The sequence below is a fragment of the Acomys russatus genome, chromosome 27 (genome assembly GCF_903995435.1).
Source record: "Acomys russatus chromosome 27, mAcoRus1.1, whole genome shotgun sequence".
NCBI classification, from domain to species: domain Eukaryota; kingdom Metazoa; phylum Chordata; class Mammalia; order Rodentia; family Muridae; genus Acomys; species Acomys russatus.
This window is the reverse complement of record NC_067163.1, coordinates 4,807,232-4,829,489: the sequence shown is the minus strand read 5'-3', so window position 1 is coordinate 4,829,489 and position 22,258 is coordinate 4,807,232. Positions and strand designations below refer to the sequence as shown.

Here is a 22,258-nt window from a genome sequence, read left to right as displayed (position 1 = left end):
CACCACTGTTCTCCCCTCCCTCCCTCCCTTCCTCCCTCCCTCCTTCCTCCCTCCTCCTCCTCTTCCCCCTCCTCCTCCTCCCCCTTCCCTCTTCCTCTTCCCTCTCCTCTTGACCCAGCACAGCCTAGAGGCACCTGAGATCCGGTGACCAGGACCATAATCTTTCCCTTGGGGGCTGTCCTGCAAGGACAGGCCTGAAGTGGCCAAAAAGAAAGCTGACTTAGAACAAAGTTCCTAACTTTGGCCAAGATTTAAACTGGATGTGTTAAAAATCTCCATATGGCAGGGCCTTTTTTTGTTTTGTTTTGTTTTTTTTTTTTAATCATTAGAGACTGAGGGGACCCACTGGAGATTTCTCACAAGGCCACAACCAAACAGGACCCACACAGGAAAAATATGACAAACTGGGAGGCAGCTCATATGTAACATGTATCTAGCAGATTTCCTGGCTTGAGAAAATTTCAAACACATCTCAGACCTGCTAAAAATCGACAGAAGGACTAATTTCTCCTTCTATTGAACTCATAAAAATCTGCTTAAAGAGGGCTGACGGGACAGCTCGGCGGGCAGTGTGGCTGCTAGAAAAGAAAAGCATGCAGACCAGAGTTTAGACACCACATGCTCCTGTGAAAAAGCTGGTTTACATGCCCATGACTGGAGGTGAGAAGACTTGGAACCAGAAGAGTCGATAGGTGGGGCCTGGGGCCCTGCTGCTCAGCAGTCATAGCTAACTGAGTGAGTTCCAGGGCTACTGAGAGACCCTGTCTCAAACAACAGGTAGAGAACAGTAATGGAAGCTACTCAGTATTGATCTCTGTTCTTTCCATGTCTACACAAAAGATACACATGTATGCACACACGCATGCGCATACGCACAGACACACACACAGACACACAAGCACACTCATACACACAGTTTTAAAAAAGTACTGATTATATCCATTTCATGTGAGGTATGGCTGTTTTGAAAAAAAATTGCACATTTTTAGTAGTCATTTGGATTTGGATAGAAAACAAATTCAAAGTGAAATCTCTCCCAAAGTTATAATGAAATAGATGCCAACAGCCATAAAATAAATCACACCAAATATTGTCATTGCTCCCTACAGGAAAACAGAATCAAGGGTTTTCCAAGCCTTAAGGAGGGTTACAGAAAATGCCGTTTGGACAATTGGCTGGTTGGATCCTAGCACCCGTGAGACATGCACCACGGCTGCAGCGCGGTGCCAGGTGGGTTTTTCCATTGCAAGTTTCCAGCTACAATCTCACTGCCAATACAATTGTCAGTCTGCAAAGTACAGAATGCAGAAATGTTAAGATGTTTATTTCTTCCCCCAAATTATGACTGAGGTGAGAACTTATATAATTTCATATAGACTATAACCAGCAAAGCATGCAACGTCTCCGAGCACCGACGCAGGGGCTGGTACAGAGTGAGCTGAGTAGCACAAGTGGGTACCAGGAGCCAGGTGCCTTGATCAAGCATCATCAAGTGGGTTCAAGGCGCCCTGTGACGCTGACCCAGAGGCACACCGAGTGGTTTGGAAACTCACATCCTAAACGTCTGAGTGCTTATGTGCACTCACCTTTCTGGCACGTTACAATCTTCCTTTGCAGCTGCAGCCACAGGTCACTGAGCTGGTCCACAAGCCAGTACTTCAGGAACACTTTGCGGACTCCCATCTGCAACACGAAAGTCAGGGAAATGGTCAGGCTGGAGATTTTTGGAGCAGAGAATTGGAAACTACAAGTAACAAAATTAACCAAGGAATTTATCTCTTATTTTATAGCACTTGTTATTTCATCAAAACACAAGGCAATTTGTTCTAGAACATTAGTGGGCTATGTGTGCATCATCACCAAGTGTGTGAAAACACGCATGTGCTGCTGGCACAGTGGCTGCACAATAGAGTTGGCCTTCTCATTGCGTAAAGATAGCACTGGCCTGAAGAGCCTCGCCCCCCCCCCCCCCGAGCAGGGCCCCTCGTCTCTCAGGAGTGACTACCACCTCCTGTTCCCCCCACTCACAGCAGGGAGGAAGAACCTGGTGTAGCACCAAAGAACCAAACCCCACAAACAGGCTGAGACCAAACAGACATGGCACCAACTGTTGTCTTAGCCCGGCCCTTTCTCCCCATAGCAGCGTGGCTTACCGTGCACGAAGTATTTATGTTTCTGTGGTTATTGAACTTTCTGAGCACCAGTTTTACAGATGTTCCCACCAACAGTAGTTGTGGCATGGATATGAGCCTCCACAGTTTTGTTTTATAAAGGAATTCCAGCATGACATCAAATCAGCTTCTATGGCAAGCACTAGAGGCATCTGAGCTTATCCACTGTGCCGCTGGTGACGACGGCTGCCTGTACCACCATGGGTAAAAACAGCCACACAGAAAATGTCTTCAAGCCAGAATGGCAAGCCGCAGCCATGTGGTTTTAAAATGATTTTTTTCTTCTTTTTTTTTTTTTTACTATGTGTTGCATTTCTTGTCTAAGAAACTAGAGAGTAGGGGGCTGTGTGAGAAGGGTCCCTCACAAAGCGAGGGCTCCAAGGCATCTGGAGAGGAAGGGAAGGCTAACTTTGGAGGATCCTGCTGTGTCCTAGCAGGAAGTGTGGAGGACGCCTGGAGTTCTGCTCTGCCACGTAACCACCAAACGTTGTCACGGTAACTTTCATGATCATGAGCTTATCACGTGAGACAACGACCATTAACCTAAGAAGACTAGCATGCAAGCTCCCAAGCATGAGTAGGGGACATAAAAGTGACAGCAGCTCTCAGTCTACACTGTACAACAGTGGCACTAGAGGCTGGCATGCATGTCCGCATCACTAGGTATTGGAAGGGTTTATAGGGCACAATTGTCACTTGTCTTCAGGATGCTGGAGGACTCTGTGTGCCTCTTCACAAAGTAACTCCAAACACACCTATAGATCCCAGCTTCCCAGGGAAGCATGTCCTAACTGAGGTCCACCATCTGACTGGACGGCAGTTTTAGTGTGGCCCCGAACTTGCATCCTGCCAGCTGGGACGATGGGGCGGGTCAGTGGAGAGAGCTCTCCGCTCCCTTCCTGACGGCTCTTGGGTTGAGCAGCCATGCACCTTACTTAGTTTTTTCCCAGTTTGAAGTCTGAGGCAGTCACCCAGGGAAGTTGTTTCTGATCAGTGTCCATGCTTCCCCTGTCCTACTGCAATTCTCCTTCCCTCACTGCACTGGCTGCTTGTGTGTCAACTTGACACAAGCTGGAGTCATCATAGAGGTAGGAGCCTCAGTTGAGGAGACACCTCCATGAGATCTGGCTGTAAGGCATTTTCCCAATTAGTGATCAATGGGGGAGGGCCCAGCCCATTGTGGGTGAGGACATGCTTGGGCTGGTGGTCTTGGGTGCTATAAGAAAGCAGGCTGAGCAAGCCATGGGGAGCAAGCCAGTAAGCAGCACCCTCCATGGCCTCTGCATCAGCTCCTGCCTCCAGGCTCCTGCCCTATTTGAGTTCCTGCCCTGACTTCCTTTAGTGATGGCCTGTGACATGGAAGTGTAAGCCAAATACATCCTTTCCTCCCCAACTTGCTTTTTGGACATGGTGTTTTGCTGCAGCAAGGGACATTCTGACTAAGACACACACTGTTCCACAGTTTGTGGCCTCTTTATTCCTCTGAGTGCTGACTCACTTTGGCAGTGGGCAGAGGAACATGGCCTCTGAGCTCTGCGGAACAAATCTGTGAGGTGCACATGGGGAAGGAGAAGCTGCTTCTCTCTGCACCACATCTGGGGGGCTCGACTCATGCTGGGAAACTGAACCCCAAGCAAAATACACCTAACACCACGTTGTGACAGGGACTTCTCAAACAACGCAAGACCGAAGCAGCATGAAATCCCAGAGAGACCTGGTGCTTGGAAGCAGAGCACATGGAGGAACCAGCAAGTACAGAGCAGGAGGGGGCTCCAGTCTGCAGCCTCGCCTCCACGGGGTCCTGAGCAGGACGCAGCTGGAGACATCCCCTGAAGCCAGGCAAACACCAGAGTGGGGCTATCTGATCACTGTGTGTGCGAGCTGGAGAAGCAAGGTGCTGATCCTCATCCTCAGGGAGCTCACGACTCACTACAGGACGATGGCAGCAAGCAAACACTTGTTACACATGTTCTCTCACACACAAGGAACACGAGGATCCAGACGTGTGATTGAGACATGTCCAGGGAGGATTCTCACCTTCTTTTCCATCCTGAGGGCATCCTGGGGAGGTGGGAGAAGATGACATGAAAGGCCCTTGGAGGTATAGCTATGTGACAGAGAGGAGGAAGAGTAACTTCATGGAGGTGACCAACCACAAAGAGCATGACAGCAAAACCTTGGATGTGCGAGTATGTGTGCATGTGTGTATGTGTGCACATGTGTGTGCATGTGTGTATGTGTGCACATGTGTGTGCATGTGTGTATGTGTGCACATGTGTGTGCATGTGAGTGTGTATGGGTGTGCACATGTGTGTGCTTGTGAGCACCTGCCTATGTGTGCATGCACATATGTGTACATGTGTGTGAGTGTGCCTGTGTGTGCATGTGCATACATGTGTCCACATGTGTGCATGTATGCATGTGCAATTTGGCTGTGCTGGAAGATTAAAGACTTAAGTCTGAATTTCATAAAATAATTTTGGATTTCTTGAAGTTCACTTTTTAAAATGCCTGGGCAGTAGATTGTTCTGATGAGTTTGGAAGTTCGCAATGGGTAAGCAAGCAATGTGGAGCCATGGGCCACCTGGGCTTGGGAAGATTCCCCATCTACTGCTGGTCTGTTGGCCGACCCTCAGTCACCTTTCATAATCGACACCAGTGCTCATTTCCACTGTCAGATTAAACACCAGCTCCAGTGCGGCTTTGATGCCTTCATTCCAATCCTCAGGGGCCCAGTGACCAACTCTACATTGTTATTAATAGATGCCATGCTACATCCCTCGAAGGACAGAGACACACATTCTTGAAGAACGAAGCAGGAAGCATGGGAACAAGGACCATTCAGACAGGAAGAGAAGAGATCGGTGACAAATGGCAGTTCTGTATAAGGTGGGTCATCACGGCAATGGGGACGCCTTCTGGACCACAAACAAGCCCTCAGGGAAAGCTAAATCAGGCCCTGATGTCTTTCAGCAATCTAGCTAAGACGATGGACCCTGGAAGGCGGTGGAACAGGTGGCAGAGGGAGCAGCATGAGAAAGACAAGCGGTGCACAGAGGTGTCATTGTAGGGTGGGGAGCAAGTGTTCGCCCGGCCTGCTCTCCATCCTGAAAAAGAAGGAAGTGAAGCCTCACAACAGAGGATTTTCAGTGAACAGTTTGACATTGGGTAAGAATGCTAAACGAGTAAAGAAGCAGAAGTGGGTTCCCTTATAGTGCCCTAGAGGTTCGGTGATGCTGAGGGTGGATGATGGTCACAAGGATCGCAGGGTCCCAGGGAAGGTCTGCATGTCAAGCTGCAGAGGACACAGGACCACAGAGTTCTTGCTGCGGCCTTGGGTTGAGATGATGACAAGGAGGGAGCAGCAGGGCCACCGATACTCAACTGTGAGGAGTGAAGGGAGGATGCCGGGAGGAGGGCGGACACTTGCAAGGAGAGGATTAGAAATGTAACCATGCCTCCAGAATTCTTGGTCAGTGTTTGGTACAGCTGTGCCCCTGTGAGCCTATGCTGACTGCATGGAACTAAGGCTTCTAAATGTGGAGGGGTCTCCCTATGGGTACCACACAATGTTTGGGGGTGTAAGCACACTGTATACTGCTTATCCAACCCAAATGTTGATGACTTTTGTAGTGGACATTCTCCAGTCCTTTGGTCCTCACAGCCACCCAACTGTGTAGCAGAATGACAGCTCTGGCGTCTCCTACTTATTTCTTCTGCCTTCAGAAGATGCTACATTTGCACCAAGTGCCTCTTCCCCTACCAGAAGAATGAAATCAGCAGGTTGTTGGTATTTTAGAGTTCTTCCTGTTCAGATTTAGTCTCCTGTTTTCCATGGTGCCAGGGATGAACAAGGACAGGAGCTCAAGAATCCTCGTCAGGGAAGCCTGGACAGATGCCTTGACTTGGGAAAGCCAGTGTCTGCACGGCCAACAGCAGGTTATGTCACTGACCAGGTAAACGCTGCTGGCTCAGAATGCCATTTTGTCCTACACACGGCTGCTGAGGTGGTGCCATGTTCAATCTCCAGTCAAGACTCAACAGATTTCAGTCCTAGGGCTCAGTTCACTGCTGTGAGCAGTCGGGTCACACCCTGGCCCGCAAGGCTGTTTCTAACTAGCTACGCACAGGGCTCAGAGGCCCTTTGGCGCACTCCTCGGGGCACGGTGTTCTTACCCTGTCACTCTGACCCCCGTGAGAGCAGGACATCTGTGAATCAAGCCATCAGGATGCTCCTTGGGAGAACATTAGGATTTTTTTTTTCTTTCAAGTGACAGATTTTAGAGGACTAAACAAGACTGTCATTGATGACTTCCAAAGCTCCAGTTATTGTTCCCGTTCTTGGGGACTTTTCAGAAGTGTGGGCTGTGGAGGCAGACAACACAGGAGCAGCGGCTGCTAGGGTGTGGGTGGCATGGGGCTGCATGAGCACAGAGGTAACAAAGAACCCTGTGAGTCTCTCCTTGTTCCTTGAGGGCAATTTTAGGAGCACTGTGTGTTTCTGGCAGTACTTTTTGAGATATATCTTATGAAAGAAAAAGTACATAACTATTGCCCCTGGATAATTCGTGTGAGTCACACTTTTTTTTTTTCCTGCCTTAATGAAATGAAGAAAAAAGAAAAAGGAGCTAATCTCACATACAGGATAGGAAGCGGCTCCACCTTTTGTCTGCCCCCGAGTTCCTGTGAATATGAAGAAGACAAATCCATTGTCTGAGTGAACTAATTTAAATTAACTCACTCGATATAAGTAACGGCCTCCCCTGTAGGTGAGCAGAAGCATAATGCTAGGATCTCATACCTCTGCCTGACCAAGAACATGGCTGTGTTAGTCAAAGGAGGCACGGAGGGTTCTGGCTGGACACAGATGAGGTGGAAAAGTTGTTTAGATATGATGCTATGAGGGGAAATGTGCCACCAAAGCTGACTGGTAGGAGCCGCTGTAGACAGATCACAAGAGGGGCTGTGCATCGACCGTGCAGGATCGGCCTGTAGACCTGGCCTGGCTGACCCTCTGCACTTACATGGTCTAGGAAAGGAAGAGACGGACACTGTGATGGGTGTCCTCGGGGCTGGTGGCAGGGAGGTGATTTGTCTGGGCTTTCTGGGCTCATGAGCCAAACCTCTAGGTCCTTTGTACACTAAACGACTGTAAGGTTCCGTGTGCTTGCTCATCCCATGAGCGTGCTGCGCTCTGGGTCTGGTTCCACAGGTTGGGATGGGGTCTGAGACTTTATGTCTCGATCAGCTGGAGGCTGCCATGACACGGGTGTGCTGACCGCCTGCAACGTGTTATGTCGTCAGTCTGACAACATAAGTCTGTCTGTCTGTCAATCTACGCCACTCTTGAAGCTTTCCATCTGCTGCAGGCTTCCTGGCCCTATCCTGTCCGCCACAGTGTTGGCCACAGGCTCTGCCTGACATTCCGTATCCCCAGAGTCCTCACATGTCTACACTGTGCGGGTCCGTTACCCCAAAGCTTCCATCTCAAATGACTCCTAGAGCTACAGGTTGTTGGGGTGGCTGAGCCCAGGCCTGGGGGACCTGTTGCTAAAGGCTCGCGCTGAATTCCACGTTTCCTCTTCTGGCATCGAGGGCATCGCCTACCTTCTCACCTTAGCGAGTTAAAGGGCCACGCGACCGGATGTCCCTGAAGTACCCCAGTCCCAAGATAGGCAGACACGTCATTTCTCCCACACAGTTTTCATCCATCCACACACACTGTTTCTTTTCTTGGCTAGCAGCCGTATCATCAGCAACTGGTCCCTGAAGGCAGAAGTACAGGGTGTAAGCAGTGCCATTTGCAGCTTTTCTTTAGGTCCCCTCTAACAAATAATAGAGAAGCTCAGTTACGTAAAGGAAATAATTCATTTAAAATCGATCTTAGCTGTTAATATGTGTTTAAACTGTGTCTTTTATTTTATAAAACGTGTCTAATGTGGCTCAAAATCCAAGACAACGCACCCCTCACTGCTGGACCTCTCCTCCTAGCATGGGATGACTGTGACCAAAGTCTGCCACGCGGCTCTGTCTCTGTTCTCTGCCTGCTCCTGGCATCATCGTGACTGCTACCTTTCCGAATACTCCTGAAGGCTCTGGGGAGCCACCTTCGACTTACTCATCTTGCAGAAACTTTGTTGGCTCCATGTAGGCTGCAGGCCAACATGAAAGCTCCTGGGATTCGCCTCCAGAGCCCTCTGCAGCTTGACTGAGTGTGAGCCCGTTCTCCTTCTGTGAAAAGGAGGCTGTTTACTGTCACTTCAGCTTCCTACTCACTCTCTGAAGCAGAAAACTGATGCGAGGAGCCTTTATATACCAGCAGGGGTGGATGCCTAGACACACAGTCCTTACTGAGTGACTCACTGCTCTTGTTCTCTTTATTTCTATGACTATGGTTATGGGACTATGCTATTTGTATAGATTATAGCTTAATGAAAAATACCTTATTGGAGACGAGTTTCTTAGCTTCAAACAAAACACTTGATTTTTCATTATTACTGAATTAACCTTTAGAATTTCCAATTCTTCCTCGTCTAAAACTATACACTATTTTAGTAACTGCTTCATGTTTCATGACATTATAAAAAAAAATAACATTTGCATTAAAAGTAGTCATCTTCTTCTGCTGGGATGCTAAAATTCCAGAAAGTGTCCTGGTGTCTTCTGAAGGCCTCTATCAATGTCAACCTGCTCCTGGCTTAAACATATTGCTCCTCTGTGCTGACGCGAGCCACATGATCTCTCTTCTTCATGATCTGCCATCTGCAGAGGCCCCCAGTTGAGTTTGTTTTTCTTTCTGCGGATCTGAGAATGTCACTGTGCTCCTGCAAAACACTGCTCTATTTTTACTATGCAAAGCAGTTTCTGTGCCTACCAGGTCAGCTCTTCCCAACGGAAGCCTCCAAAGGCCAGACTCCCTTTCTGTGTCCATGAGGAGTCTTCACTGTGTGCCAATGCCTCACTCTCTCCAAACCCTACAACGTCCTGGCACACCGGGAACAGTCCGCTGACACCATGTCACCCCTTCCTGGCTCTCTTTTCTTCGTAGCACAAGGGGACTTGGCTTGTAGAATCTGCCCAACTGTCCTACTCAGAGTTGCCCACCATTCTCCGCCTGTACCCTACACACACGCATGCACGCATCCACTCTTTCATGGTCATGTCTGGTCCGCCTGTATACCCTACACACACGCATGCACGCATCCACTCTTTTATGGTCATGTCTGGGGCTGCTGGGCAAGTAGAATGTGGCCCATAGTTTTCAGATGCTCAGACAAGTGACTGCTGTTCTCAACTCCCCCTTCTCCGGGCTGAATCTCATGTTTTTCTTCCTTGATGCTTTGCTTGGCTCCTTTGAAGGACAGCCATTATTGTCGTGATACATATAAATATATTTTATTAATTATACTGTAAAAAGCTCAACATGTTACATTTTCACGGTAGCTTTGCAGAAATGTTTTTGTGTACAGTCTGATTTTGAATGTCTGAATGTACTTTTAAACGTGCTAAAGGATAAATTTACACAACATGCCAGCTCTCTTTGTTTTAAATAGACTGCTCTGGAAGTTTCACTCTGTCACAGAGAAGATACTCACAACCACACACACCTGACAGAGCACCATATAGTGTGGTGTCTGAAGATGATGCTTTTGGCTTGAATTACATGTAGTCATACATTAGAAAAACTGATTACTCTCACCTATAACAGAGTGGTCTGCAGAGCAGGCAACGATGAACTGAAATACTGTTTTGAGCCCACTAGCAGATTCGCCGCTGTGCCATCCTATATACTATTTCATTATGTAAGCCATACTAGCACGGCCAAGGGTGCTCATAAAGGCATCTCACTCCCAGAGACACACGCCATCAAGAGCCCGGCAAAACCATGTCCCCTTCCCCAACAGCAGAGGACGGTGTGCTGGACCCAATGTTCATTCAGGGGGGCGCACTTAAACCTTCCAGACAAAGGTCTATATGACATAGATGGTGGCCACATCCCCTGAGGAAGGTGTGAGTCGCGGTTGGGAGAAGGTAGGACGGCACCGCAGTGGGACACCACTAGAGACACAGGAGTTGCCGTGCTGTGTGTACGCCCACACGAGCCTGTTCTCAGTGCCTGTCACGGTTCTGCCACACTGTGCTTTGATGCTTGCTTCACTTCTAAAAATACGGATATCCTTGGCACTTCTTCCTGGCATCTGATCTTATATTGTTCACCACAGTTTTAGAAACTCAAAACTGCTTATGTTGCTTTCTCGTCTCCCCAAAGATTATCAGGTAGCTTGTTCACCGTGAGTCCTTTGTGTTATCTTCTATTCTTAGGCTCTGCCATCTTTGGGGGCGTCACTCACGCTTTCTCTTGACCCAGTTTATACTTGTGAAAGGCCAAGCGTATTCCTTATCTACACTGATATTCTGATCTCAAAGTCTCCATGTTATGCCTGGAACTTTATATGTGTGCATATTGCAGGGTCTAGAGTACAGCCCTTTGCTTCCTGTGTGCCCTCACCTGCCATCTCTTCCCAGCCAGCACTGATCCTGCCCTGGCCTGTGGCTGACAGCACTGATCCTGCCCTGGCCTGTGGCTGACAGCACTGATCCTGCCCTGGCCTGTGGCTGACAGCACTGATCCCGCCCTGGCCTGTGTCTGACAGCACTGACCCTGCCCTGGCCTGTGGCTGACAGCACTGACCCCTCACTGGCCTGTGGCTGACAGCACTGATCCCACCCTGGCCTGTGGCTGACAGCACTGACCCTGCCCTGGCCTGTGGCTGACAGCACTGACCCTGCACTGGCCTGTGGCTGACAGCACTGACCCCTCACTGGCCTGTGGCTGACAGCACTGATCCCACCCTGGCCTGTGTCTGACAGCACTGATCCTGCCCTGGCCTGTGGCTGACAGCACTGACCCTGCGCTGGCCTGTGGCTGAAAACACTGACCCTGCGCTGGCCTGTGTCTGACAGCACTGACCCTGCACTGGCCTGTGTCTGACAGCACTGACCCTGCACTGGCTTGTGGCTGACAGCACTGACCCTGCACTGGCCTGTGGCTGACAGCACTGACCCTGCGCTGGCCTGTGGCTGAAAGCACTGACCCTGCACTGGCTTGTGGCTGACAGCACTGATCCTGCACTGGCCTGTGGCTGACAGCACTGATCCTGCCCTGGCCTGTGGCTGACAGCACTGACCCCTCACTGGCCTGTGGCTAACAGCACTGATGCTGCCCTGGTCTGTGGCTGACAGCACTGACCCTGCACTGGCCTGTGGCTGACAGCACTGATTTTGCCCTGGCCTGTGGCTGACAGCACTGATCTTGCCCCTGGCCTGTGGCTGACAGCACTGATCCTGCCCTGGCCTGTGGCTGACAGCACTGATCCTGCCCTGGCCTGTGGCTGACAGCACTGACCCTGCACTGGCCTGTGGCTGACAGCACTGACCCTGCACTGGCCTGTGGCTGACAGCACTGATCTTGCCCTGGCCTGTGGCTGACAGCACTGATCCTGCCCTGGCCTGTGGCTGACAGCACTGATCCTGCACTGGCCTGTGGCTGACAGCACTGATCCTGCCCTGGTCTGTGGCTGACAGCACTGATCCTGCCCTGGTCTGTGGCTGACAGCACTGATCCTGCCCTGGCCTGTGGCTGACAGCACTGACCCTGCACTGGCCTGTGGCTGACAGCACTGATCCTGCCCTGGCCTGTGGCTGACAGCACTGATCCTGCCCTGGCCTGTGGCTGACAGCACTGACCCTGCCCTGGCCTGTGGCTGACAGCCTTAGTTTGCTTGTTTGTGTCTTGCTCCTACTCTTGTCCCCACATAAGCACACTGAAAGTGTACATCAGACCACATCTCTAGTTTCTTCCTACAGCATTTCACGGAGGGAAAAAAACCACAAAGTTTCTTTTTCTTTCTTTCTTGTAGTTCATGGCATATACCAAATACTCTGGAACACTTGACGAAAGGCAACCCAGGATGGTTAATGAAAGACTGAGAAGGCCTGCCTCCGCACGTCACCTGCCCTCTCAGCTGGCTGTCATGGTTTCCGCTGTTTCGCACCGCTGCCAGTTCTGCGTGGCCACCTCCACTCCTTGCTGTCAGCTGACTTCCTCCTCTGGGCCCTTCTGCTCTGCCCCATTTCACCGCTGGCTCCTTGTCACCCCTCAGAGCCCAGCGGCCTGGGAACGGCACAGAGACTCTTTCATGACCTCCACTGTCCTATTGTGATCTGCGTTCTTGCTTCTCTCCCACTGTGGGTCCTATTCTGATGTATTTGCCTAACTCTTGACCTTTCTCCCTTAGTGGACTATAAGCCCTCATTTTTGCTGTGTATAAACTCCAGGAAATAAACATGCTTAATACACACGTTGAATCAGTAAAGAGGTCAAATTAGGCGTAGGCACAGGCAGTTTCTATTTAACCCTTTAGATCTGTATGCTACGGCAAGACAATCACATAAGGGGCTGGGCCACTGTAACACACTCTGTGTGTTACAAAGCTCGTAGTGGAAGAGTCTGAGAAAATGGTAATATCAAACATGCTTTGTAAGCCTAGTGACAGTCCCCAGGTGTCTATAGTGGTCCTTCCTAAGGGGTCTCCTAATTTCCTTTTGTTTAAAACTCAAGAATACATAATGTTTTATAATAGAACACTGGTGTCTACATATACCATGTGTGTGCAGGTGTGTTAACGTTCAGCACGTGATAAGGGAGGTTGAGACATAAACACATATGAGTCAAGTTAGATGCTGTCTTCAGAGAGACAGCGAAATCTCTAATGTTGGTTCTTTTTTCAACAGTTAATTCCAGAAAAAGAGGAGTAATAGAAAAAAAAAGTCACTTTATAGGCTATTTTCTGGATCACAGTTACAAGCAATTTATGAAGTACTCCTGGAGTGATAAAATAAAGGTTATAAACCATTAATTTATTGTGCTAATAAGAGCTGAGGCCCCTAACACAACTGCCTCATCTTAAAACATGTTTAAAAAAATATCAGGGTGGTTAAAACTTTAACAGCATCTTTGCTCCTCCCTTCATTTTCTTCTCCCTACTGTACTATTTTAGATTAATGAAATAATAAATCCTTCATCCAGCGGATTTTATTTAATGTTATGGTAAACGCTCATCTTGCCGTTCTCAGCACAGCACGGGCGCGTCCTTTAAAATCACGTATCTCACAGATGCAGAACGAAATGTGGGCCTGTCTGTAAAAGTCACGCAAGGAAGGCGGTGACAGAGGAGCGACGCCTGGGGACATATTTGGCTGTGGTTGGTAAATAAGCACCGTGGGAAAGTGTGTTTCTGTAAGACTCAGGGTCAGTGCAGTCCTAGGTCCGCATCAGAGACGTTTCTTTGCGCAGTGGGCGGCGGTTGCCACAGAAAATCCCAAGGGTCAAAGTGTCAAGTGACTGTGGAGTGCCCAGTCACACCCGGGGCGTCTGGATCACACCTCTCCCTCAGGCCTACAGACCATCATGGAGGAAGAGAGGGAATATTTTAAGAGTCAGATGCTGGGAGACTGGAGCCAAGTTGTCTTGTAAGCATTAGGGCACACAAAAGTGACACAGAGGTTGCCTGTACCTGACAAGACCAAGCCAGCCAACACCCCAGCCCAGCACAGGAGCCCGCCACTGCGGAGAGCAACCAGCTGTCAGCGGTCTCTAGTGGAGGGACAGGCTGCTTTCTTTAAGGGTGAAAAGAGGGGGCAAGAAGTTCGATTGAGGTGAGGCCTGGGCGGCGTTGGGGGAGGGATTCGGGTGAGCATGATCAAATACATTATACGCGTGTGAAATTCCTAAAATATTAATACTACATTAAAATTTTAAAAATCACTTAAGGATTTGGTTTCTATGAGTGATTTTTATTGTTTCTTCGAGTCTCTTGGTCTCTGTCTCTCTGTGTCTCTTCCTTTCTTTCACACACATGCACGTTCACATGCATGCGCGCGCGTGCGCACACACACACACACACACACACACACACACACACACACACACACGCAAAGAGAGAGACCACACACACACACACATTTCCCATCCTATAGGCCACTGAGGTGAGGTCTGCATGATCTTGAGTAAGGTCTCCAGGAACACCCTGTGTCTAGTGTATTTTTTAAGCACTGGATAACACACTCTCTCTCAGGTTGGACCCTAAAATTGCCACTGACTCTGGTGGCCACACCCTGGGACCTAGGACTGTGCTAGATGCTCCTTCCTTCTTTCCTTCCTTCCACTCAAACCAGCAGAAATCAGCAGAAAACATCTCTTCCAAGTCTGTTTGAAAGCATTCTGAGACAGAGCAAGGCCATGGCCAGCCTGACTCCCTGTGGTTCTCAGTGCCTGTTCTACGTGCCTGGCATGCCGGAACACACCCCAACAGATCTGTTTCTCCATTCTCCATCCCTCCAGATGGCAGAGAAATGAATATAGCATTCGAATAACCACACAGAAGAAAGCACCCTATAACCAGTTGATGCATATAAAACGTGTGAAAATCAGATTATACCACTTATTTTTCCACTTAGAATTAGTTTCAGAGGTTTTCATTTTACAGAAATGAAACAGCTAGTAAAATAGATTATCCCTTAGGGACCTAGCGTCTGCTGGTGGGGAGTCTGCCCAGAGATGCCTAGCTGGAGACGGGTTACATCAAATTGATCTCAAAGTAAAACTGAATGAAAAGTGAACATATCGAGACAAATAAAATACAATAACAATAATAATATTGCAAATCATACATGGCTCATGACTCATTTAAAACTATGACTTAAGTGTATTTAGGTTTACCACACACACACAAATAAGTAATTCATGAACTCTATTTAGTAAAGAAAAACACATCTAGCGAGAGAAAACCAACATTAGGAGACAGTTGTGAAGATTGTATTCAGGCCATTTCTACTAACTTCCATTCCTTTTAGCAAAGACACTAGTACTCAAATTATGCCTCACAAATGAACATGCATCCCTTCTACACACACACACACACACACACACACACACTCATGTGCACACACAAATACGCACACAAATATTCATGAGTTATTTATCATTTTATGTGCATGTGTAGATGCCTGGGTATGTGTATGTGTGTGTATGTGTGTATGTGTGTATGTATGTATGTATGTATGTGTGTATGTATGTGTGTGTGTATGTGTGTATGTATGTATGTATGTATGTGTGTATGTGTGTATGTATGTATGTATGTATGTATGTATGTGTGTATGTGTGTATGTATGTGTGTGTGTATGTATGTATGTATGTATGTGGTGTGTATGTGTTGTCGTATGTATGTATGTATGTCTGTATGTGTGTGTGTATGTGTGTATGTGTGTGTTTGTGTGTATGTCTGTCTGTATGTGTGTCTGTGTGTATGTGTTGTCTGTCTGTGTGTGTGTCTGTGTGTATGTATGTCTGTCTGTCTGTATGTGAGTCTGTCTGTCTGTCTGTCTGTGTGTCTGTGTGTATGTCTGTCTGTCTGTATGTGTTTGTGTCTGTGTGTTGTGTGTTCTGTCTGTCTTCTGTCATGTGTGTGTTGTGTGTCTGTCTGTATGTCTGTAGTGTGTGTGTTGTGTGTCTGTGTGCTGTCTGTCTGATGTCTGTCTGTCTGTGTGTCTGTGTCTGTCTGTCTGTCTGTGTGTGTGTGTCTGTGTGTCTGTGTGTCTGTCTGCTGTCTGCTCCCCCCCCCTGCTGTACCCATGGGCTCCTGCCGGGTCTCCGCCGCCTGAGGAGCTTTTGTTTTGCCTTATGTGGGTGCTGAGAGACAAACCTGAGCCTTCTGCAAGAGCAGTAAGTGCTCTTAGCTATTTTAGTCCCATAGTTCTCCCTCCCTCTCCTCCCCTTCTCTGACTTTATTATTTATTCTATATCTGTAGCATTTGCCTTCCTACATGTCTGCATGCCACTGGCTTGTCTGGTGCCCACAGGGACGAGAAGCAGGGCCCTGGATCCCTGAAAATGGTGTCAGAGATGTTCGTGAGCTGCTGTGTGGGCACTGGGAACTGAAACCAAGTCCTCTGGAAAGCAGCAGGTGCCCTTGACTGCTCAGCCGTCTCTCAGCCTCACAGTTCCCAGTGTTTCAAAGATGCTCTTCTGTGTTAAACATGAACAGGAAACCACCAACAAGAAGGCTCCCTCCCACCGTGTCCTGATTTTCTTCCCCTTTCTTTGAAATAAAGCCACATTATGTAAGGGCAGTGATTCTGAGTATTCGGGGGACAGGATGGTGGGGGAGTTAGCCAGAACCGGTGCTTACCAGTTCACACTGTGACAGAAAGCTAGACTTTTTCTTGTGCAGTAAGGGGATAAATGTGTGAAAGTCACAGTGGGAATTACAGATCGGAAAACCAAAACCTATGGAGGAAAACTGTGCCACACATAGCTTTTACACAGATGCTCAAAGTACTTTGGCCTTATCTGCCGTGGTCCACTCCTAACCTACACATCAGGCAACACACTGTACAGTCATTTTTCATCACAGACTTGGTGGATCAATATGTTTCTTAGAAACATAAAGCAAGCTCCCGCTTGTCTCTCCGCTAAGAAGGTGTCCTAAATAATGTCTGTTGTGACCCAATTTGACAATTCATGGCTCTTGTGTATCTACGTAAAGTCGTCGGCATGGATTGTAGCTGGTTTTCTACTCGCAGAAACGTAACCCTTGGTCCAGCTGCAAACCTCTGGTAAGAGCTGGGTACCACTGCAGGGATGACAGTCCTGGCACAGAGGACTCCTTCTGAGCCGGCCTGCAGCAGGAGGTGGTGTGCAAGGGGCAGACAGCTCACTGATACAGGAATACGGAAGTGGCTGAGGTCAAAGCTCCGTAATTAGGCACAATCTATCCCTTTCAAGTTCTACACCCGGACAACATCACTGCACACAGCTGTAACGAAAGGCAGAGACCAAGCTAAAGGCGCAGGCAAGAAAAAGGTGGACACAGAGTCCAGGTTGGCCTCAGAGGAGCTGTGAGGCGAATAGGAGCTGGACCAGTTTCAGCCAGTACGCTGACCCAGCAGCCCAGCCATCTGGGGATCGGTACCCTCATATCCACACTGTGGCTACCTCCCTCTTTTTCCATGGGGCTGTTATTAGGCTCGAAGTTGACCAAATGGGGAGCTCTGCAGAGTGGCCGCCTCACAGCATGCTGATGGAGTAGTGGCTTTTTTCCCCCAAACTCCTCATGTACCGACTGACTCCAGTCCCAGCTACACTCAAGGAATAAAGGCTGTCCTTCCATACCCCCTGCACCTCCCCTCGCCCACCTCTATCCTTCCTCACTCTGTCCTCCCCAACTTCCCTCCATTTTTCTCTCAACAAACAAACCTAACAGCGCCCCCCCCCCAGATTGGTGTCTGGAAAGAGGAGGAGCCTCTGAGCTTCCTGCAGGAGTGCTCATGAGCTCCCTGCTACAGACAAGAGATGGGGAACCCCCGCAGCTAGATCTCCCTCTGCAGACTGACCATGCCAGGAGCAATCACAAAAGCCACTAGATCTCCAAGACCTGTTCAGTGGACTGTAAAAGAAAACACATTTAGGGCTTGGAGAGGCAGCTCAGGGGTTGAGAGCACTTGGTGTTCTCACGCAGGACCCAGAGCTTTGTTTCCCATCACCCACACAAGGTGACTCACAACCTCCTGCAGCTCTGATCTGACGCCCTCTGCTGGTCTCTGAGGGTCAGTGGCACATACGCTTAGACACACGTATATTAAAAAATAAAAATTTAAAAATGGTGTAGTGAAGAGTGTTGAACTCGTAGCTGACACCTGGCATGTGTTGATGGGACGAAAAAGTGACTCTCGTCTCTTCTACCCTCTCGTGCTCCTCTTAAAGACAAGGGAAAATAACCATTAATTTAGTGTTAACTAGTTAGGTCCCAGTGCTGAGTGTCACCTGCTTAATAAGGGCACACGGCTCCAGGTGTACGGGGCTTCCCACGGCTGCCCTGGCTCTCCTGTCACACAGCCCCTCCCGTAACTTTACCTAATTTCTGAGCTGACTCACAACCCAGAATAGAATCAATGGTGGAACAGCACATTGCAAACAGAGGACTCCGATTTTCCATAGCAGGAATAATTGAGTATTTAACACAAATTATTTTCTGTTTGATGTAAAAGTAAAATATAAATAAACATTGCTTCTGTGATGTCAACTACTTATCTTGTTGCATGAAGAATATTAATGGTTCTCTCCTGACAAAGATGAAGAACATCAGACTTCCCAAACTGGATAACGCAGAACATACACACACACACACACATACACACACACCACACACCACACACACACACACACACACTTCCCTATTTCTTCCATTTTGTATTTTTCAACTTTTTTATGGGGAGAAAAAAAAAATCAGGATAGGCTGGCAAGATGGCTCACCAATTAAGAACACTTGCCGCTCTTGCTCTGGGTGTGGGTTCCAGGACCCACTGGTGGCTCACAGCCGTCTCTGATTCTAGCCTCAGGAGACCCAGTGCCTGAATCTGATCTGTGCCAGAGCCAGGCATGCACACATGACGCATGTATATGCAGGCACTCACAAATAACACATACAACAAAAATAAATAAATCTTTTTTTAAAGTGAGGATAAAATAGACTTGTGCAAGGAAATGAAAACACTTCCCTATTAAAATACATCTGATTTTCACTTAAAAAGTACCAATGTATGTTTCAATTTAATACAGTCTTCAGTTACTATTTCAAGCATGCCATCGGGGACATGGATCTGGAAAGGCTGATGCCAACCTGTGCACAACAAGGTGCATCCCAGCTTCCTCCTGTGACTGACACCATCCTGCACACTGGGGATCCTGAGTGGATATTAGCACCGACAGTCACTTCCCTACTGGGAGGAGTAATTTGGATTCTCTTGGCATCTACACATACACACACACACACACACACACACATACGCACACACACATACACACACATACGCACACACACACACATGCACACACACGCACACATACACACACACATACACACATACACACACATACACACGCACATACACACACACACATAAACACATGCACATACACACACACGCACATACACACACATACACACACGTACACACGCGCACACACGCACACACACACAGACATGCACACACACGTACACACACATACACACACGCACATACATACACACGCACATAAACACATGCACATACACACACACGCACACACACACACACATACACACACGTACACACACACGTACACACACGCACACACACGCACACACAGACATGCACACACACGTACACACACATACACACACACGCACACACACACACACACACATGCACACACGCACACCCATGACTATCCTTTAGAGGAGAAGTACACAGGGCTATTGTTAAGCCCCTGCTCTACAATTACCTATTTAAAAACCCCAGCAATGATTAGGCGGAAATGACGTCAGCTCCCTACGACCTTGCTGAACCATATTCTCTGTGGGGCCCACACTGATGTCTCAGGCTCCTGACATCACTCCTCGTTAGTAATTTCCTCCTTTTAAAATCCAGTCTCAGAGCTGATGTGCAGCCATGACAACCCCGCATGAGTAAGCATCCTCCCTCAGACTGTGACTGAGCGTCCAACTTCCATCGAGATTAAATGAGAAGAAAGGGAAGAAAGAAAACAAAGGGAAGAGCTTGGGTGGTGTGGAGGGTGAAACTGTGACTCCTCCGTGCCCAAGCCCTTTGTTCTTTGCTCTTGGTCACAGATGAGTGTACCTGTGACACTTTCTCTGACGGGTCTATGTAGGCCATGCTTCTGTTAGACGCTCTCTGAGATGTGCAGCCATCTGCTGGCTCTGCACCCCCATATCCACCCTCATCAATGATCCTGCACTTCCTCTCAGAGATGAGCACTTAACCTGGAACCCTGGGGCTGGGGTTGTCTCCCGGTAGTGCGCACCTCAAGAAAGCCCCTGCCTCCATCCTCTGTGCCAGTTCCCAGTGCCCAGGACTTCATTCTCCACATAAACTCTCTCTTCCTAAAACTGGCCAAGGATGTTATCCTGATGCCATTGGAGGTGGCCCTCTACCTCTAGTGGGGGTCCCCCACGGCCTTTACTTATTTCCTTCCTGTACTAGCTCAGTGACAGCTGCTGTGGGCTCCTGCACCCCACTTCATGTGCAACACAGACCAGAGAGAGAAGCTCTGAGACCCCAAGCTTATCCACTTGTTTGTCATGCTCAAAGAGAGCGACAGCTTCACCGTGAGGTGGGTGAGAAACAGAAGGAAGAGAAAATGAAATGGGGCCATGAGCAGTTTCCCCCAGCCTGGCAAGCACGGGTCTGACAAGGATCTTGTTTCACTGAACATTATTTCCTCATTCTGTCGGTTTCCTGAGATCTGCTGCTCCTATAGTTTGGACCTTATGGGTCTCCTAAGAGTTCAAGTGGTGAAGGTTTGGCTCCTAGTCTGTTGCTGTTGAGGGGTGGTGGCCCACAGGTAGCTGAAGCCTAGGGACAGGGCCTTAGGTTGGTGGCCATGTGCCTTTGAAGTAGGTGACACTGGGACCTAGGGGTCTTCCTCCCCTTTCCTTCCCTCTCCTGCTCCTCATGGATGTCATGAGATGAGCACCGCAGTCTCCTCTCCACTTTCCCCATCTCCTCTCCGCCTCTCCTCCATCCATGGCATGGCCTGAACATCTCTAGTGTGTGATGCTCAGTCTGCCCAAACACAACAGCACCGATGGGCTATGAACCAAAGCTGTGAGCCCAAGAAAACCCTTTCTCTTTATTTTCTGTCTACCTTGGGTACTTTGTCCCAGAGCTGGAAAGGCGACTAATATGGCTACATATTAGATGCTTTACAAAGTGCTAGTGAATGGGCAGGACTCGCGCCAACTGACCAAGCTCGGTAGGTAGCTTTTCTGGGTTACTGTAAAAGTGGGCTGACTCTTCTGTTGGCTCCATGGTGCTAAAAAGCCATAAGTCATAGAAAAATGACATATTTCCAGCAAACACATTGAGGGCCATGTCTTGCCAAGCATATCAAGGGAATTTGTTTTTGCCAGGAAGGCTGCTGGCTACTGCCACGACTCACAGCTTTGAAAGCCCAGCCTTCTGTTTTCATAATCTGTAGGCCACCAACCTGCCAGCCTTGTAATGCACAGCGCTGGAGCAGGAGCCGGCATCTCTCCTCAGCAGACTGACCCTTCTTCTCGCCCAGAAGAACAGAAGCCAATGGCTCATACCTGTCAGGGTGCAAGCACAAGAAGAAAACACTGTCATGCAAACGGTACGTTCCACAGGACTGACCGATAGCACCATTTATCAGATCCTGTTATTTTTATCTGAAAATCCCCAAATATCTCATCTACTAGATACAGGCCAGCCAAGTGTGAATAACCCTCATCTTCTACAGAGAAAATTATCTTTAAGATGACTCAGCTATATTTTTTTCAATTTATATATAACACTATCACACAATGACACAAACCATTTATTCACAGAAAGTTGGAAGAGAATAAAAATGAATCTATTGGTTACCACTGAAATATTTGGCTTGGACTTGTAAAAGAAACCGCCGTTTAAGAAATCCAAACATCCTTTATGTTACTACTTGAGGGTAAATTTAGATAGTTTGCAGTAAAGAGATAGTGGAACAGCGGCAATTCTTATTTCAAGGGAGATAGAACAGCTTCTTTGCCGTACATTGAGCATTTTTAAATTCTGAAGGGACATTTTCATTTTTTAGACATTATCGCCAAGTGTTTGAATCCTGTTTATTACCTGAGACTTTCAGCTATGGAGTGGTTTCCTATAGCTTTTAAAACCTTTCAAAATCACATTGGTCATTAGCTTCATCTAAATAGTTTGTACAGATGTTACCTAATTGGACACATAGGCAAAATGGCACTGAAGGAAGAGGGGGTGGGCTGGGGAGGGGAGGAACAAAAGAAACGCCTAAAGATCTGAACACTTGTGTCTTATTGCCTCAGTCTTGATGATTCTCCGGCTGAATAGCTCTGCAAGCTTGCAGAAGGCCAATGCAGAAACTCAAACCATATATTTTCAGTTAATTTTTTATACAAGAGTCCAGTGTCTAATCTCAAACACGCTGAAGAAAA

At 48.2% G+C, this 22,258-nt stretch overlaps 1 protein-coding gene across 1 annotated transcript in view; it reads right to left on the bottom strand.

Moving 5' to 3' along the window:
* Myo16 (myosin XVI) overlaps positions 1-22,258 on the bottom strand; it is a 373,810-nt gene that overhangs the window by 78,475 nt on the left and 273,077 nt on the right. The window contains 2 exon segments of the mRNA XM_051169490.1: positions 1,587-1,683; positions 21,280-21,382. Coding sequence (XP_051025447.1) covers positions 1,587-1,683; positions 21,280-21,382 — 200 coding nt within the window.